General features: G+C 37.3%; 1 protein-coding gene across 1 annotated transcript in view; it reads left to right on the top strand.

Annotated features, from left to right (window-relative positions):
• Positions 1-19,020, top strand: part of SLC38A11 (solute carrier family 38 member 11) — a 49,410-nt gene that overhangs the window by 12,673 nt on the left and 17,717 nt on the right. The window contains exon 6 of the mRNA XM_028496226.2: positions 1,684-1,763. Within this exon, the coding sequence (XP_028352027.1) occupies positions 1,684-1,763 (80 nt within the window). The remainder of the gene's footprint in view (positions 1-1,683; positions 1,764-19,020) is intronic.

Genomic DNA, 19,020 nt, shown 5'->3' with positions numbered 1-19,020 from the left:
CAAGTCTATTTACTGAAAAATCTAGTCTATTTTCTATCATTCTTTGTAGATAGTCATTTAAACAATTTAAAATTACATTAACTTTAATGAAGTAAGAATGAATCACTTCATTGGCTTAAAATTTTTTTGTAAATTACAACGTCTATTGTACCCATTTTTTATCCAGTGAATTTAAATGTCAATATTTGATTGATTGTTGAGAATTTGGCCAATATTTATGATTCTTATTGCTAAAGGGAAATGGTGATTTATTTCTAATGAAACCAACCAAGTACATATTCAACTCACCACATATGCTTATCTGCATGCATTAGCCTTTATCTGGCTGTATTTTATTTCCTTACTCTCATGAACTGTTTGTATTTTACCCAGAATATTATTGGTGTTGCATCCTCATTATGCCAAGCATTCTGATGAAAAAAAAATTTTTTAAGTTATTCATGTTTTTTTACATTCTATTTTGAAAAATCCAACAGTTAATTAATTTTACTTTTCACTGTGATGTTTCGTGTGTATCCACAGTGATGAAGCCCCTCCTTCCAGGTAGAGCTGAGAATGGGGATGATATTCCAGAGTTTTCTGACCATGCTCCTTCCTTCCATAACAGGCATCCAGAAATAAACTAAAGTGTATTAAAAGGGACTTTTTTGGTGAATTTTCTGAAACGTCTGAACTGTTTTCCATTCCACATGCTCAATGTAGACATAAATGCTTTCTTCTGAGAGCAAAAGGCAAGGCATTTATGAAAAGAAAGCTAATATTCTATCATATTACTAATACTTGAACAATTTGACCCTAAGTGTCCCTTAAAAATGTCATATTGATGTATTTAAATAAATCTCCCATGAGCAAAGCAGAGTAGTTAGAAACACTGATCTGGAGTCAGGCTGAGCATCTGAGTTCCCCGTTGGCCACTTTCTAGCTATGTGACTGGATTCTTTCCCAATATCTGAGTGGATCAGAGGACTTATAATAGAACCTTCTCTCTAGTTAAAAACTAACAACCCAGGAAACAAGATTAATGACAATCAAATGAAATAAAAGCAATTTAATATTTTTCTTATCAGACAAAAATTTCTAAATTGTGCTTATCCATTTAAAAAATTAAGAGTAGAACACAGATTTAATGTTGAGAGTGCAAAGAACACACAGACCAGTTTATATCGTAACCAGTTAAAATAGTGACAGAAGAGAAAGGAAGTAGCAGAGAAGACTCTAGAAACATAGACCAAAGGACAAAACCACAGAGGAAAACTAGACTTAATAGAGCTAGAAAGCAGCAAGGAAAAAGCAGAGGCATCCGAAAATGTGTGTGAGTGGATGGGGGGACGTTGTGTAGGGAGGGGCAGGGTAGGATAACAACAGAAGCAAGAAGCAGTTATAGATAGAAAAAAGCACAAGTCAACACTAAAATAAAACCTGAATAAAAATGAAAATATAATTTCCCTTTATGAAATAGTCATATTTGGTACTTTTTCTATTTGGGGGGAAAAGAACTAAGACTATGATCTGATAAAAATTTACCTGCCTTAGATTATCAATACCAATCTGTAAGAATACTAAAGAATTGTATTTTAAAAACTATACATAAGTTTACTCAAGTAAAAAGTGAATCACCTAATATTTTCAATAAAATTGTCTCTATTCTAAACTGACCATATATCTTTACATTTTCTTTTTCAGATCTCTCTTATTTCTACAGTTTTAACAACTCTGATTCTTGGAATTGTGATGGCAAGGGTAGTTTCATTGGGTCCACACATGTAAGTTTTGTTGCTTCATTGGTTGATATTAGATTTATACCCATCATTCAGATGTTCATATGATATAAATGCAGAAACATAAAGTTATGATGGTACCAGAAGCATCATGTATCTTCAGTATTTGACAAAATGAGAGAAAATGATTACATTTAAGTAGTAGCTGATGGGATTAAACTGAGTTTGCTTATTATTTTAATGGCCTGCCTAAAGAATTAAAATAAGGAAGGGATTTTGAATAGTGAGAAATAGGAACAAAGTAGAGAAGTGGTAGATGGCAGAAGGAGGAGAAATGGTAGATGGTAGAAATTTCTGTATCTATCTCACAGATGGATTTGTTCTTAACAAAGTTTTCACCAGTCTAGGTTGAAATGAGAAGAATAAAGAATATAGTGGATGTTTTTCTCTATTTAATGAAATGTAGTCGCCTTGAAAACCACCCTTTATTCTCTACTAAGATTATATTCTTTAATTGTATTAAAATGCTTTGTTATTTGTGAACTAATAGTGATAGTTGGTAATGATATTTATTTGTTTTTTAGATTATTATTTGGCCAAATAAAATGTTGGGAACTTGGCATTGGTTCCACAAATTTTAAAAATGTTACTTATCCGTGAAATTCAAAGTAGAGATTCTACTGATCTAAACCACACAGTTCTTATGCTTTGATTATAGAATAGATTTATCAGATAAGGACTGGGTAGTTTGTATCCACAGTCCCAAGAGAATGCCATAATGAAACTAGCTTAAAATAGCTTTAAACACAAAATTGGGTTCCCACAATGCACAATAACTATTTGTTGAATAAATTAATAAATAATACATTATGGAGTTTCCATGACACCTTAAATATTCTCTTTATCCTACATAAGACAAATAAAATTAACTTAAGACAATCTCTAACATAGTGCAAGGAACATGCTGGGTCTTCAGTTGTTATCTGTGAGAAAAAAAGAAACCTGGTGAATAGCTATAATTGATAATGCCATCCCCAAGGTAACTTATTTTTTTCCTACTGAACATTGTTCTGCAAAACCACATCATCTTCCACTATATATGACTTATGTCAGACTTCTTAATTTACCAGGAAAATACCAAAAATTATGCCTTAAATTTATTTGAAAGGAAGTATGAAATATCTAGACTAACTACATTTCATATGGTCTTTTCTTTAAAAAAAAAAACTTTTTTTAAGGATTTCAATAAAAGGAGATAGCATAAATATCTGTAATGTTTATATTAATGTTCTCTTCAAATAACTTAATCCCAGTTCATAGTTGTCTTAGTCAGTTTGGCCTGCTGGAACAAAGTACTACAGACTGGGTGACATGAACAACAGGTATTTATTTTCTCATAGTTCTGGAGGCTGGCAGCTTGGTTGGGTTCTGGTGAGGGATTTCTTCCTGACTTGCGGATGCCTGCCTTCCTGCTGTGTCCTCATGTGGCAGACAGAGGGAGAGACAGCAAGCTCTCTGGTGTCTCCTCTTATAAAGGCACTAATCCCATTAAGAGTGTCCTACCCTCATGACCTCTTCTAAACCTAATTATCTCCCAAAGTCATCATCCTTACATACCATCACGAATTTGGGTTAGGGCTTCAACATATGAATTTTGTGGGGAGCACAATTCAGTCCATAGCGATAGTGTTTTTGAAATGTACCTGGTTCACTTCAATATGGCCATTTATTCCTTCATCTAGTAAACACTTATTGAGTACCTATGGCTTCTAACTATTTTGCTGTGCAGCACTTACTGCACATTGTTCACGATCAACTATGGATGAGGGATTTATTTTAAAAACAAAAAAGAAAAAGAAATGACAATACAGTATTAGGAGTGCAAAATAGAAGCATAAATGAGGGGCAGTGTCAGTGCTGAAGAAGAGAGTTCTTGATAGTCTGAATTAAGGAAGGCTTCCTAGAGGAAGAGAAATATGATCTGGACGTTTTGAAAGAGGAATCTGAATTTTTCCAGATAGATAAGGGTGTAAAAGGCATTACAGGCCTGGGAAAGGTAAGCTTAAAAGCACAAAAGCACATATTAAATTCTACTAGATGTATTTAACATCTATAATATTGGTACTGTATTCGGCTCTGGTTTTCAAAAGCTGAATTCACAGCAACGAAAGGCTAATAAGTGTACTGAACAAAATACAATAATAATTTTTGTTTAAAATTTTTAATTTTATAAGCCAGATCTATTTTAATTGAAGCCTTTATCATGTAGAGAATAAATCAAGTTATAATAAAAAGTATTATAGATTTGGTAAATAGAGTACTATGAGGGAATATTGAGGGAAAGAAAAGCAAGCAGCTAAAAGTTGGAAGTAAATAAATAAGCCATTAGTTGAGCCCAAGCAGAAGAGTTTAAAGCAATGATTTTCAACTCTGGCTTCACATTAGAATTACCTGAGTAGCTTTAAAAAATGCTGATGCCAGGGCCCTACTTGCAGAGATTCTGAAGGAATTGATGTAGAGGTCAGGCAACTGGATTTATTACTTAATGGTTTTGAGTTTGTGAACAAGGATCTAGAGCCTCTTGGTTTGAAGAGATTAAAATCATGAGTACACATTTTAACTGACACATTTCTAAAAATAGGCCAGAGATTTTGTTATTTTAGTTACTGTTGTGTCGTTATTTTTCATGATTCATCCTTCAGTTATTTTTTTCAGTGTCTTCTATATACAAGATATGTGCGAGATACTATTGTGAACACAAAGAGAAAGTATCTCTGCTCTGAGGGGTGCACAGGTTAGTGGGGTAGATAAGATGATACAAATGACTGTCATATAGGCAGTGTATCTTGATACAAAGGAAAGAGGAAGGAGAAGCCACTTCCTGGTGGTGCTAAATGAATTGATTTTTATGGCCAAGAGCTATTTATTTCTGTTGTAAACAAAATGTGACCTGTATCTTTTTAACCTTCCTCTAGTGCTGATAATCATATTTTATCTGAGTCTTTGAAATTTTTCTAATAACACGGATTATTTAGTTAACTCTTTCAATATTTAAATGTTAAGGAAGTGTGCTTTTTAATACTGTGATGCCTTTTATTTCTGTTTGAATACTACTGCAAACAACTTCTGTTTGTCCAGATTTACAATCAGGCTAATCAAATCCCATGTTTAGAGGCTGGCATAGTAGCTAGTCAGGCAGGCTTTTCTCTGAAAATATGACAGCCACGAATGCTTATAATCCATAAAACATGAGAAATTCAATACTCCATGTGTGTTTTTCCTCATTTTTTTGTTCAGATGAATGATCAGAAACCCTGTACTTTTTCATAGGGCTTTTAAAGTGGTATTTGAAAAAGATCTTTAAACCCAGTATCAGAAAAGAGGAAGGTCTGCAATGGCGACTGGTATTGACCTTGTTACTATGGAAACACCTTTGTAGTGGTTGTGTTTTAAAAATAAAACATACAATTCAATTTCCTTTTCCATAACTCATAGGGCCATAAACTCTGCCTTTTGATATGATTTCAAATATCTCACAGTCCAATGACTTTCATTTCTTTTTGGAAATAATGTTCAGTTTTATTGTGTTTTCTAACCTTTTGCTTTCTAAAAACTGAGGTGGCAAGGCAATCTAATTGCTTTCCAGAAAGTGTGCTAGTATCAAAATGCAATAACATATTTCTCCCATTTTTTTTCAAACTACAATCAGAGGCATTATCACTGTGAAAACCTTCATTCTGTGCCTCATTAATATTCAGTTCTTTACATTCAGGATGGAAATGATAGCATGCAGTCCAAATTTATAACTAGTCTCCCTCCATATAACATCTCTTTTACAGCATTTTAATCAATAATGTGGTGTTCCAAACACAATTTCAAAAAATGTATCTACACTTTTAACAGGTATTTATGTATATAAAATGTGCCTTTTCCAAGGATCTCAATGCATACTAGTTTTGTTACCCCTTATTCATTCTAACCCTGAAATTCCACAATTATAGCTATATATAAAGAGGAACTAGAGGGGATTAAAGAAGGATCAGAAAAAAATGGGTAAAGACAAAGGAATAGTGCATATTTGAAAAGGGAATGATTAGTTCTGGCAAATACCAGCCACTGATTTTTTTTTGATGATGCATAAATAATTGCCTTTTTTGTTGCAAACGACAACAACCATAGAACCATAACTGGTTGAGGCAAGAGAGAATTTGTTGACTCACACAGCTATAAAGTTCAAGGCTATTTCTGTTATTAGGTTTGGTTGGATTTAGGAGCTCAGTCAACAAAATCATAGTTTTTCTTTTTTTATCCTTTGGCTTCATATCCTATTTTGGCTGTAGTGTCTGAAAGACTTCCCCCTCATTGTGACAAGATGGCAATGGCAATCTTAGCCTACATCTATTCAAGTCCAAGTCCATAAAAATAGAAAGAGCTTTCTCTTTTATTTAACTCAAACCTCACTTCCAGTATTAGTTCTGATTGGCTCTAGTGAGGACCCATGACGATCATGCCTTGTATTGAGTTGCTTATGTTTATGTTACATGCCTACCTTTGAAGCTAAGGATGGGATCAGCTCAACTAAAGCACATAGACTCTGAGCAGAGGAAAAGGTATCCCAAAGGAAATCAAGGCAATGATGATGCCACGGGAAGAGAGAGTAGACTTTGCGTGGTGTAAACTACAGATGTCCACTTGAGGTGACAGGAGGTTACTGGTGACCTTCAGGGGTTTCAATCAAATGATATAGGCGGAAGGTAGCTTAGAGAGAATTAAGATCTAAGTGAATTTGGCCAAAAAAAAAAAAAACAAAACCCTTTTGTTTTTTAAGAGCCTCAATTAATGAAAATTTCAGGACAAAACAGTGGCTTAAGGCAGTAAGTAGTCTAAAAAATACCGTTTTTACCATGGGAGGTGTGGAACATGTTATAGACCAAGGCAGAAGATGGAGTGAAAGTCCCCCAGGAGACCTTGAAAAGTTGGAATTCATGATATAGAGTGCTCCTTGGAGAGGACTGAAGTAATGAGATAATGAAAATGATCTTAGGACATTAAATATTTCATACAAAAACATTCTCTGGCAAAGAAAATGTTTCTAAGCCTGCTTCCATGCTAACAAAATTTGCTCACTCATTTGCTAAAATACCATTTGACTCTGTTCTGTAGCACTGCTAGAGCTAGTGTTAAGTTTTCCCAGACCAATTGCTGACATAAAGCAACAAACAGAACCATCATGTGACTTGAATCTGCATGAAAATAGAAAAAAACAGCTGTAAGACAGTATGTTCTCCGAGGAGATCAGTCCAGTCCCTTTGTTAGTGGAACTGGAGGAGCAGCCTGGGTTGCTCAGTGTTAAGGACTCATCCCACTTATCATCGATTATTTTTTATAAATGGCTGCCTTAGCGAAGTGTGCCACCTGTGTGTTATTTCCGATTAGAAGCCAGACTGGTCTGTGGTACAGATTAACAACCAAAGAGCAAAAATCGAGTCACCTGTTCTTTCAGCTAATAGGCATTTATTAAATGTCTGGCTTATGCCAGTCACTCTTCTAGGTATTGAAGCTGCCAAGATGAGGAAAGCACAGTCCATGACCTCAGATATTTATAGTTTGTGAATGGGGAGAATAGACAGTTAAATCTCAATATAATATTTAATAGAATTATGGCAAAACGCAATGGAAACAGGAAGGGCCCTTAGCCCAACCTGGGCAGGCAGGTAGTATTTCAAGATAAGACAGTATGTGATCTGCTGTTTTTAAAACAATGTACTGGGATTAGCTGGGTCAAAAAAGGAGAGGAGGGAGGAGTGGGAAGCTACTGTTGGCAGAAATGAGTGAGGCCCAGAGGTGTGATGTGTATAATGACCTAAAGATTTAACGTTAACAGGAGGTACTTGGAGAGGAAGGACACTGCCACTGGTTGGGGGAGCTATCAAAGAAAGTAAAAGTGCATCCCTTGAGAATTTTCTCAAAAACTCTATCTTGCTTTTATGTTTCTCCTCAAATATATATTTTATCATAGTTTTAACAATGGTCATGTCTCCATAGTATCTCTTTTAAAAAACTGCCGAATATGGTGCTGTCCTAATCCACTGACCTCTGCTCTCTCATCGCCACCACCTATACAGCTTCTGTGTTAGGGAAGTAACTAGAATGTTGGTGATTCTGAGTTGAAAGTTCAGCTGGAGTGAACAAAGAAATGATTGTAGAGAGGTTGGTAGAGACCAACATGGAAGGAAAGCTTTACATGTAGTGCCAAGAAAGTTGGATTTGTGCTTTAGTTGATGGGACATTGAAAGTTCTTCAGCAGGACAGTAACCACAGCGAGTCTTCATTTTGGACTTCTCGCACCGCAGAGGTGAGGATAGATGGGGGTTAAAGGCCTGGGAGGAGGCTATCTGGAGGCAAGCATCCAGGCAAAAGACAACTGGGACAGTATAAAGGCAAGGTTGGCAGAAAAGAAAAGGAAAAAGAGGAGGGTGTTGCCAAGGTTTCCAGCTTGGACAACCAGAATTGTAGATGGTCCAGAACTCACCACCAAAAGGAGAAAATGAAAAAGTCTGTTCATCCAGTAAGCATCTACTAAATGCTTGGGAACATCGAGGAAAAACCCCAGCAGCTTTTTTTTTTTTTTTTTTTTTTTTTGTGGCCGCCTGCAGGATCTTACTTCCCGGACCAGGGATTGAACTCTCACCCCTGCAGTGGAAGTGCAGAGTCTTAACCACTGGACCACCAGGGAAGTCCCTCAGCACCTCTTTACTGCCAAACACAAATATTTCCTGGGGCTTCCTCTGTTGTGGCCTCTCCCGTTGCGGAGCACAGGCTCCGGACGCGCAGGCTCAGCGGCCATGGCTCACGGGCCCAGCCGCTCCGCGGCACGTGGGATCCTCCCAGACCGGGGCGCGAACCCCTGCATCGGCAGGCGGACGCGCAACCACTGCGCCACCAGGGAAGCCCCCCAGCTTCTTTTAAGTTGTTAACCAGTATAAAAAAGGAAGCAGGTCTGGAAAAAACATAAGTTTTTAATTTTAATATCAATTTTGAGTAACCCTTGGGGTGGAGAGAGAGGAAAAAGAAGTTTTGGAAATGCAAGTTTGGAGTTTAGGGAGAGTCTGATACGAACAGGATTGTACAGGGACAGCATATAATAATAAGGTGGGGAATTCCCTGCCGGTCCAGTGGTTGGGACTCTGCACTTCCACTGTTGGTGGGGAGGGAGGGGGGCACGGGTTCGATCCCTGGTCGGGGAACTGGGGTCCCACATGCCGCATGGCATAGCCAATAATAATAATAATAATAATAATGTGAAGAGAGGTACAACCCAAGGAGAACCCCAATGGTAAATACAATTGACCCTTGAACAACATGCGTTTGAACTGCTCGGGTCCATTTATTTGCGATTTTTTTTTTTCAATAGTAGATACTGCAGTACTACACAATCACAATTGGTTGAATCCATGAATGCGAAACTCAGATAGGGAGGGTCAACTGTAAGTTATACTTGGATTTTCGACTGCTCTGAGGGTCAGTGCCCCTAAACCCTGCATTGTTCAAGGGTCAACTACCATCATCTGGAGCTCACATCTGAAATTACATTTATTTTAATATAAACCTTGAGCACTTGCGTTTAAAAACAAAAGGATCAGTTTTGATGTTTAGGGTGATACCCAGGAAGAATGTTCCTGAACAGCTGTATGTGTTCATGTGGACCACAGCTGGCTATAGAACAGACTCAGAAGAAAAGTGAGCTGGGGGCGAGGAAATGGCAGAGAGCTGTCAGCTGATGCGGAGCTAGGGAAGTGGGCAGATCTGCTTATGTCACTAATAGCTTGTGGTGTGACAGGAAACGTGGAGCCTTTGTGTGCCAGCCAGAGCACTTAACTCCCAGATGTATCTGGTTGAAGAGGTTAATATGTAAGGCTCTCTTAACAAAAACGCAGGCTCTGCCGAGATTGTATGATTTGGAAGGTGCCTGTGTTTAGCTGAAAAGAGTTTGGTCAGGTACAGCAGACGCATGTGGTGTCCGATCCTCCTGATCGGAGGTCAGATGTTCTGGTGATCAGAAGCAATCCCTATGCAGCTTGTTTTCTCCAGTCTGTGAAGACTGGAGATGTCTTTGGTGGGACTTGCTTCCTACTTGCTTATTACTACAAATCTACTGTTATAGAGATAAGGAAAAGTATGTCTTTCAAAATAGGATGCAAAACCTGAATCCAAGAACCCAAACTGAGATAATTTTGCAAAATGAATTTAAGCCCCGAAAACCTCCCCACCCACCTCGCACACATAAGGAAAAGGCTTCTAAAAATTTTATAACTAAGCATGTCTGGATTTTTCAGAGTAAGAGAAGCAATCATTCTTGTAAAAGTATTTGCAAACTGCTACAAGCCAATCTGTATTTCTGTCAGTGTTAAAATATGTTGAAACACTGGAAGCATTGCTTCTTAAATGATCTGAACCTTATAATAAACCTTCATTATGTTGCCATGATTTATTTGAAGTTTTGTAAGACTTTTTAAAAGATCCTGCCTCTTCCCAATATTGCTTTCATTTGGATTTATTTTTCTCAAAAGAATATTCACATGTTTTTACAACATCAAATATTACAAATTGCTTTTAATGAAATAGAGCTGCCTCCTACCAAATCCTTTCCTATTTCAGCTGTATCTTTTGGCATTTACATTTTTACTTCTAGGTAATGTGCTTGTAACTGCTATTTCTGGATTCTCACTGTTGTCATATAGTAGATGAGGATTTAGCTCTTTCAAATTATTTTTCTTCTTCTTCCATATCATAATATGTGAAGACTTAACACAAGTTTCAAAGTTAGTTATATTTCCCTTTTGGTACATTTTTTCTAGAATCAAGACTTGCTTTTGGTTTTGTTTTTAATCATGTTTAGTTGGATGTTCAGTTTAGCTTAAAAAAAATTGATTTTTTCAAAGCAGTTTTAGGTTCACAACAAAGTTGAGAGAGCGGTACAGAGATTTCCCACAAATGCCCTGCCCCACACATGCATAGGCTCCCCCATTATCAACATCCCCTACTAGAGTGGTACATTGGTGACAGTTGATGAATCTAGGTTAGTCCATCATAATCACCCAAAGTCCATAGTTTACCTTAGAGTTCACTCTTGGTATTGTACATTCTGTGGGTTTGGACAAATGTGTAATGACATGTATCCATAATTATATTATCATATAGTGTATTTTCAGTGCCCTAAAAATCCTTTGTGTTTCCTCTATTCATCCCTTCTCCCCCACCCCTAACCACTGGCAACTACTGATCTTTTTACTATCTCCACAGTTTTGCCTTTTCCAGAATGAAATACAGTTGAAATCATATAGTATGTAGCCTTTTCAGAATGGCTTCTTGCACTTAGTAATATGCATTTAAGGTTCCTGTTTTTTCGTGGCTTGATAGCTCATCTCTTTTTAGTACTGAGTAATATTCTATCATCTGGATGTACCAGAGTTTATTTACCCATTCACCTGGAGGCCATCTTGGTGGCCTTCGAGTTTTGGTAATTATGAAGAAAGCTGCTGTAAACATCAGTGTGGCAGGTTTTTGTGTGGATCATATGTTTTCAGATTCTTTGGGTAAACACCAAGCAATGTGATTGCTGGATCCTATGATAAGAGTATGTTTAGTTTTATAAGAAACCATCAAACTGTCTACCAAAGTAGCTGTACCAATTTTCATTTCCACTAGCAAAGAATGAGGGTTTGTATTGCTCCACATCCTCACCAACATTTGGAGTTGTCAGTGTTCTAGATTTTGGCCAGTCTAATGGCTGTACTTTTTTTTTTCTTTCTTTCAAGGTGTGTAGTGGTATCTCAGTGTTGTTTTAATTTGCACTTCCCTGGTGACATATGGTTTGGAGCATCTTTTCATATGCCTGTTTGCTCTCAGGATCTGTTCTTTGGTGAGGGGTCTATTAGGGGGTCAGTGGATCTTTGGCCATTTTTAAATTGAGTTGTTTGTGTGCTTATTGTTGAGTCTGAAGTGTTCTTTGTATATTTTGGATATAATGAGTCCTTTGTGAAATGCGTCTTTTAAAAATATTTTCTCGGGCTTCCCTGGTGGTGCAGTGGTTGAGAGTCCGCCTGCCGATGCAGGGGACGCGGGTTCGTGCCCCGGTCCAGGAGGATCCCACATGCCGCGGAGCGGCTGGGCCCGTGAGCCATGGCCGCTGAGCCTGCGTGTCCGGAGCCTGTGCTGCACAACGGGAGAGGCCACAGCAGTGAGAGGCCCGTGTACCGCAAAAAAAAAAAATTTTTTTTAATAAATAAATAAAAATATTTTCTCCTAGTTTAGCTTTTGACTTTAATTATTTTTGTTACTCCTTTTCCAAATGCTCTAACATATAAGATAATCTACCAATCTTGTTATTTTTCCTAGAGACCTCCTCTCAGAGCCTTTGTCCTCTTGCTCCTTTCTAGATAGAGTGATTTCTCAGTTTGCTGCCCCATTGTCTTTCTAGGACTTCCTTTCACCTCTCTTTTTGTGTTAGACACCCTACTTCCAGTTTCTCATATCTTTCTTTTTTTCTTTGTTTTCTCCTTTTGCTGGAGCGTCTTAGGCATGACCACAGACGCTGCTCTCGGACGGTCGCTGGTGGAGACATTGCACGGCTGGGTCCGGTTTCTTACTTTCCTGTCTGATTCAGAAAGAGCTTTACTTCCCTGCAGGAGTGAGACTTCATTTGCACCTTTGGTTTTTATTTTATTTTATTTTGTTTTCAATAGCCATCTCTCCGTAGAATCTGTATATAAAGACTGGAAATCATAATCTAATTTTTAAAAAGTTTATGCTCATATTATTTAAGAATGACCCAAATTGTCTTTTTATTAATTGCCTTTTGAAAATTTGCAGTTAGGAAGTAATGTACATGTAGGATTTAGGAATGTCAGTCAGAAAATTATATTTTAAGAAATGTAATTATTTTATTTACCTTCTAAAGACAAATATTCTTAGGCAGAAGTTCTTATTTTAGTTTCACTTTCTTTTGAGGGTCTTTCCTTGTCTTGAGTGCACAATGCCCACCTGTTTGATCCGTGACCCTGCATGGCCTCACGCACCTTGGCTGACCCCCGGGCAGGCCTGATGGCCACCAGGATGCCCACACAGACACCACGGTCAGCACACTCTGACCTGATGCGAGAGGCATAGGGCAAGGCCTGAAGAGAGGAGGGGAGGGGAAGCGAGGAGGAGGGGCAGGGCCAGGGCTCCCGCAGCCTCCAAACCAGGGAGCAGGGCTTCCCCAGGCCTCACACTTCTTTGCCCTTGTGTGGCAATGTCCACCGGCGCCTGTGTGGACATCAAGAGATATGCTGGCCTCTTGTGTGGTGACAGCCTTCAGAAGGGTGAGAAGGCCCTTGACCCTCTCACCTGGAGAGCAGTGAAAGGGGCAGGTCAGCATGAGAGGGTCTTCCGAGGCTTATTTGAAATCAGACACCCCAGGTGTGTGAGGTCCCACCTAGAGTGACCGTGAGACTTGAGGTTTGTAAGCTTGCCCCTGGTTTGCTAAGATGATCTAAAATAATGTTTACTGTTCCAAGTTAGAGAAGAGAGAGAGAGAGAGAACGGGTCTGTGCGGCCCCCTGTGCAGGTGGGCTGGTCTGAAGATGAAGTCTGCCGTGTTACTGATCAGGCCAGACACGCTCGTGTCACCGCATCACCTGGGTCTCTCTTGTGCAGAAAACAGCACGGTGTTCTTTTTGTTTGTTTTATAAATTTATTTATTTATTTATTGGCTGTGTTGGGTCTTCGTTTCTGTGCGAGGGCTTTCTCTAGTTGCGGCGAGGGGGGGCCACTCTTCATCGCGGTGCGCGGGCCTGTCACTATCGCAGCCTCTCTTATTGCGGAGCACAGGCTCCAGACGCGCAGGCTCAGCGGCCATGGCTCACGGGCCCAGTTGCTCCGCGGCATGTGGGATCCTCCCGGACCAGGGCACGAACCCGTGTCCCCCGCATTGACAGGCAGACTCTCAACCACTGTGCCACCAGGGAAGCCCCAGCACGGTGTTTTTAATCTTCTTGTGTTCTCTCACAGTATGCTGTTAGAAGGTTAATTGATAAGATTAAAGTAGCCTTAATCACAAAGATGTTTAGTGTTTAAAATAATTCCCCAGCAGGGCTTCCCTGGTGGCGCAGTGGTTGCGCGTCCGCCTGCCGATGCAGGGGAACCGGGTTCGCGCCCCGGTCTGGGAGGATCCCACATGCCGCGGGGCCACAGCAGAGGGAGACCCGCATACCACAAAAAAAAAAAAAAAAAAAATTCCCCATCAAGTATTGGAACTTCTAAAATATGTATATCATTTGTACAGGGTTAATCTTGGAAATTATACTAGAAACCTCTATTCTACTCTTCATTTTAAGTTGGAAATTGTTTTTGACAAAATTGTTTTGTACCGTTGGAAAAGAAAAATGGTAATTTATGTTCCTAAAAAAAAAAAATTTTTAATCCAAATCCACCTGACCCCAAAGCTCATTATCTTTTTCTATTTCAGCTCGCTGTATTCCATATGTTTTTCCTTAGTCGAGAGAAAGTTCCTTCACAGTGGAAATTAAGTTCATTATTGTTCTAGTTGTCCCTTATTGATAATATTAATCACAGTTTTATCTATAGCCAGCAAATAATCACATTAAATGAAAGAAGCAGGTAGGAGCCAAATGGGAATAAAGAGCTGGTTTATGCATTACTAGGTAACATTAACACTTGCTGAAGAGATGCTATGGACCGCAGTGCACTAACTTCAAAACTGTTGGCTTCCGTTGCAAACTCTAGACACACACCAGTAAATGTGGTTGGTTTCAGTTCTCAGGGAAATGAACTTTGATGGCGCCAACAGAAGAATCTAAAACAAAAAGAAACCAGAGAGTAGTTCTTATTTGGGGGTTTCTTCAGAAGAAAATTAGCCTCTCTTTGTACAAAAGAAATACTCCTGAAGAGTTGTATGTTAATATGTTTGATTTTGAAAAATCATTTGAAAACAATTTCCTGTTACAGGTTACTTATTGTGAATTATTCTTTAAAATTAAAAAAAAAGGAAAGTGCTCATCCTAGAGTTTAATCACTTTGTAATAACAGATTAGTCTTTACTTGGTTCATCTTTAATAATATTTCAATATGACTGTGTACTGTGTTTTCCCCCTATGTCTGTATTCATAATGACAATTTTGATTTGTTTCTCCCAGTTTATTTTTTTGCTTTCTTCATCTTCTTTTGCTTTTCTTCTTGTTTTTTTCTTTCTCAAATTCTCTAGTAGCCATGGTTCTTTATAAGTTAACAAAGTATTCTTCTTGTCTACTGTTACACTCATCTCCTCCATTCTTCTACTTGCCTCTCAGGAAGTTCAGTTGGTAAATAGTAGCTGAAACTTACCACATAAGCTACACTGCAGGAAAAATAAACCCTCTTTAAGTAATTTCTTTAACTCTTCTAGACCATTAGAAGCTAATTAGGTTTTCTGCAACAAAAGTTACCTATACCACTCCTTTTAGACCTATGTTGTCCAACACAGTAGCAACCAGCCACATGTGACTATTTTTTTTATTTTATGATTTTTTATTGAAGTATAGTTAATTGACAATGTTGTTAGTTGCAAATGTTAATTTACAGTGTTGTTTACAGCAAAGTGATTCAGTTATACATATAAATGTATATATATAAATATATATGTAGTCTCTTTCAGATTCTTTTCCATTATAGGTTATTACAAGATATTGAGTAATAGTTCCCTGTGCTATACAGTAGGTCGTTGTTGTTTACCTATTTTATATATAGTAGTGTGTATATATGTTAATCCCAAACTCCTAATTTATCTCCCCCCACATGTGACTATTTAAATTAGATAAAATTAAATAGAATTAAAAATTAATTAACTCTAGCCATAATTTTAAATGCTTAGTAGCCACATGTGTATAGTGGTCACCATATTGCACAACACAGATGTAGAACATTTCCATCAGCACAGAAAGCAATTGTAGGGGAGCAAAATTTGCCATGCCAAAATGTGTCTCTTTGGCAGGTGGATTATTTCGAGCTGAAAGACTCAGGAAGTACCTTGGACCTTCCTCCTCACTGCCTAAAAGAATTCAGATAGAGGGACGTTCCTGTAATAGAGCTATCACCAGAGATACCTGCAAAGAATATGTGCTAGGTGTGGTGGAGAAACTTGGCAAGGGCTAGAGATCAGGGTCTGCTAAATGTCCCATGTCCCCACATGGCCCAGCAAACATTTCTTTACCAAACATTTACTTTTCCATCTTCATGTGAATTGCCTTCCTCCCCTTCGAAGTCTGAAACCACTACCCCCAACATCCTTGTTTGTCTTTAGCTAAAGTTGGTATTTAAGATGAGGGTTTTGGCCATTTTGGCGAGTTACTCAGTTCCCCTGGGTCTCTCCCATGTATACCTGTCATTAAACTTCTGTTTGATTTTCTCCTGTTAATCTGTCTCATGTCAATTTAACTCTTAGAGCAGCCAGAAGAACCTAGAATAGCGGAAAATGTCTTCCTCCCCAACACACTATTGTATGCTGCTATTCTAGATTATCATACAGAATAAAAAATATTTGACCTCTTCGTTTTGTCTTTTTCTCTGCAGCATTTCCAGTGGTCATAACACTGATTGTCACATTGGTAGTGTTCAGCAAATATTTGTTGAAAATTGAATGATTTGAATGACTTTCCAGCAGGAAGAATGTAATTTCAGTTATAGACTATTTATGGAAATTTAAGCTTAAAAATTAAGTTCAGGGCTTCCCTGGTGGCGCAGTGGTTGAGAGTCCGCCTGCCGATGCAGGGGACACGGGTTCGTGCCCCGGTCCGGGAAGATCCCACATGCCGCGGAGCGGCTGGGCCCGTGAGCCATGGCCGCTGAGCCTGCGCGTCCGGAGCCTGTGCTCGGCAACGGGAGAGGCCACAACAGAGAGAGGCCCGCATACCGCAAAAAAAAAAATTAAGTTCAAATCCAGAAAGGTTTCATGTAGAAAATATTGTATAATTATGTAAAGTTCAGAAAGCTTTAAATTGGGCTAAATCTTTTTGAAATAATTTTCTATATTTGGTTCCAGTCTTTATCAACAATAGACTATCATATTTAAAAGTCAATTTACTTCTCTTTCCATAGCAGTAACTATAATTCTTAAATTGGATTCATTTTTCTTTTCCCAGACATAACTATTATTCTTAAGTTGTTTGAATCATTCCTGTTCATGCTTCTATACTTATACTATGCATTTATGTATTGGCAATAGTATTAGTATTGATTAGTATGTTTGTAAAATATACATAAATAATCACTATGGTAAAAAAAATGTACATTGTCTAATATAACTCACTATTTTTCCCTCAATATTGTATTCAGTATATTTCCATTTTGATAAAATTAGCACTGGGTGACTCTTTTTAATTGCTCTACAGCATACAGTCTGATGGTTTAGAAATTTAGAAATGTAATTGTTTGCTTATAAGCTTTGAGTACCTTAAACTTTACTAGATATTGCCAAGATCTTCTCCAAACTGTTTTACAGTTTACAGTTCCCTCCATAATAATTGTATCTTGTCCTAGCAACTTCTCAACATTGCTATTATTGAATTAGGTGTAAATTTTTTTTTTAATGTATTTCATTTGAGTTTTTCTAATTATGAAGGAGGGTGAGCAACATACAGCATATTTGTTGGCCATTCTCATTTCCTTTTCTGTCAATTACCTGTTGTCTGTTGTTCACTGGACTATCTTTTTATTGTGATATGCAGTAGCATTTAATATACACTGGATAATAACCCTTTCTTGGTTATATGCAAGACATATTTCATCTCCCAATTTTTAGCTTTTCTTTATTTTTTAACTTTGAATATGGATTATTTTATTATACAGACATTTTATATTAATATTTACCTTCCATTGATTTTATCAGGTTTATCAATTTTTACCTTTATGGTTTTTGCCTTTATAGGTTTAAAACAATCTCTCCTCCATAGATATTATGTTTTATTCTTTGAAATTAAATATTAATTTGGAGAGAATTGACATCTACGTGATATTGAGTCTTCCCATTCATAAATATGGATATGGTATATCTCTCCATTTGTTTGTCTTTCAATAAAATTATGTCATGCCATTAATATTATGCATATCTTTAAAAATATTTAGTGTTTTTGTTGTGACTGCCATTTAAAAAACATTTTAACGGGTTCTTTTTTGTATACATCAACCCTATTAATTTTTGTATATTGAGCTTGTATCCAGTGAAGTTGCTGAATGCTCTTATTAATTCCAATAGCTTGTCAGTAGATTCCCCTGAATTTTCTGTGTACATAATTATGTTGTGTCCAAATAATTTATCACTTTCCAATGATTACATATCTTATCACTGTCTTGTTTTATTGCATTAGCTAAGAGTTCCAATAGTATATTCTGAAAACAGTGATAGTGAAGATCCTCATCTAGTTTCTGCCTTTAATTGTAATATTTCTAACTCTTCACTTTAAAATATGTCACTTGCTATAGGTTTTGGTATATATTCCTTATTAGGTTAAGGAAGTTCTACTTTAATAATAGAGTGCTTAGCACGCTTGTCAAAATAAATACTGGATTGTACGCTTTTCTACCTATTTTGAAATGGTCAGTCATAAGCTTTTTTCTCCTTTAATCTGTTAATGTGATGACTTATACTAATAGATTTTTCTATTACTGAACTACTCTTGCACTTATTGGAAAAAACTCTTCTTAGACATGATTTTTTTCTTAAACATTGCTTGATTGCATTTGATAATATTTCATTTTCTATTTCAGCATCTATATTCTAAAGTCAGAGCAGTCTGTAGCTTCATTTTCTCATCCTCATTGAGTATCAAGGTTTCATAAAATATACCAAGAAACTTTCTCTTTTCTTTTTTCTGTGGAACCATTTTTCTGGAACTCAATCCCAGCTAATTTATAAAAGGTTGGAAAACCATATTCAATGTCTCTTTCCTTCTCTTTATCTAGATTTGGACACACATTTTTTCCTATCTGTAATATGTTTTTGGTATTTTCCATCTTATAAAATCAGCATCATTAAGCTGAACACAGAAAATCCAAAATCATCATAGGTACTATTTCACACTCCATCTTATCTAGGAATATCAAGGAACCATATGGACCAGGAAAAACCTTTGAAACTTAAATGAAAGAAGAAAAATAAAACTCCTACCTTTTCATTACTAATATAAGAGTTAAAAAGTAGGGCACCACCACAATCTGTACTGAAAGGAAAAATGAAAATTATTCACCTGGAAATACCCTACCAGGCAAA

Source organism: Physeter macrocephalus, chromosome 2 (assembly GCF_002837175.3).
Source record: "Physeter macrocephalus isolate SW-GA chromosome 2, ASM283717v5, whole genome shotgun sequence".
NCBI lineage: Eukaryota > Metazoa > Chordata > Mammalia > Artiodactyla > Physeteridae > Physeter > Physeter macrocephalus.
This window is presented reverse-complemented; position numbering and strand designations above follow the sequence as displayed.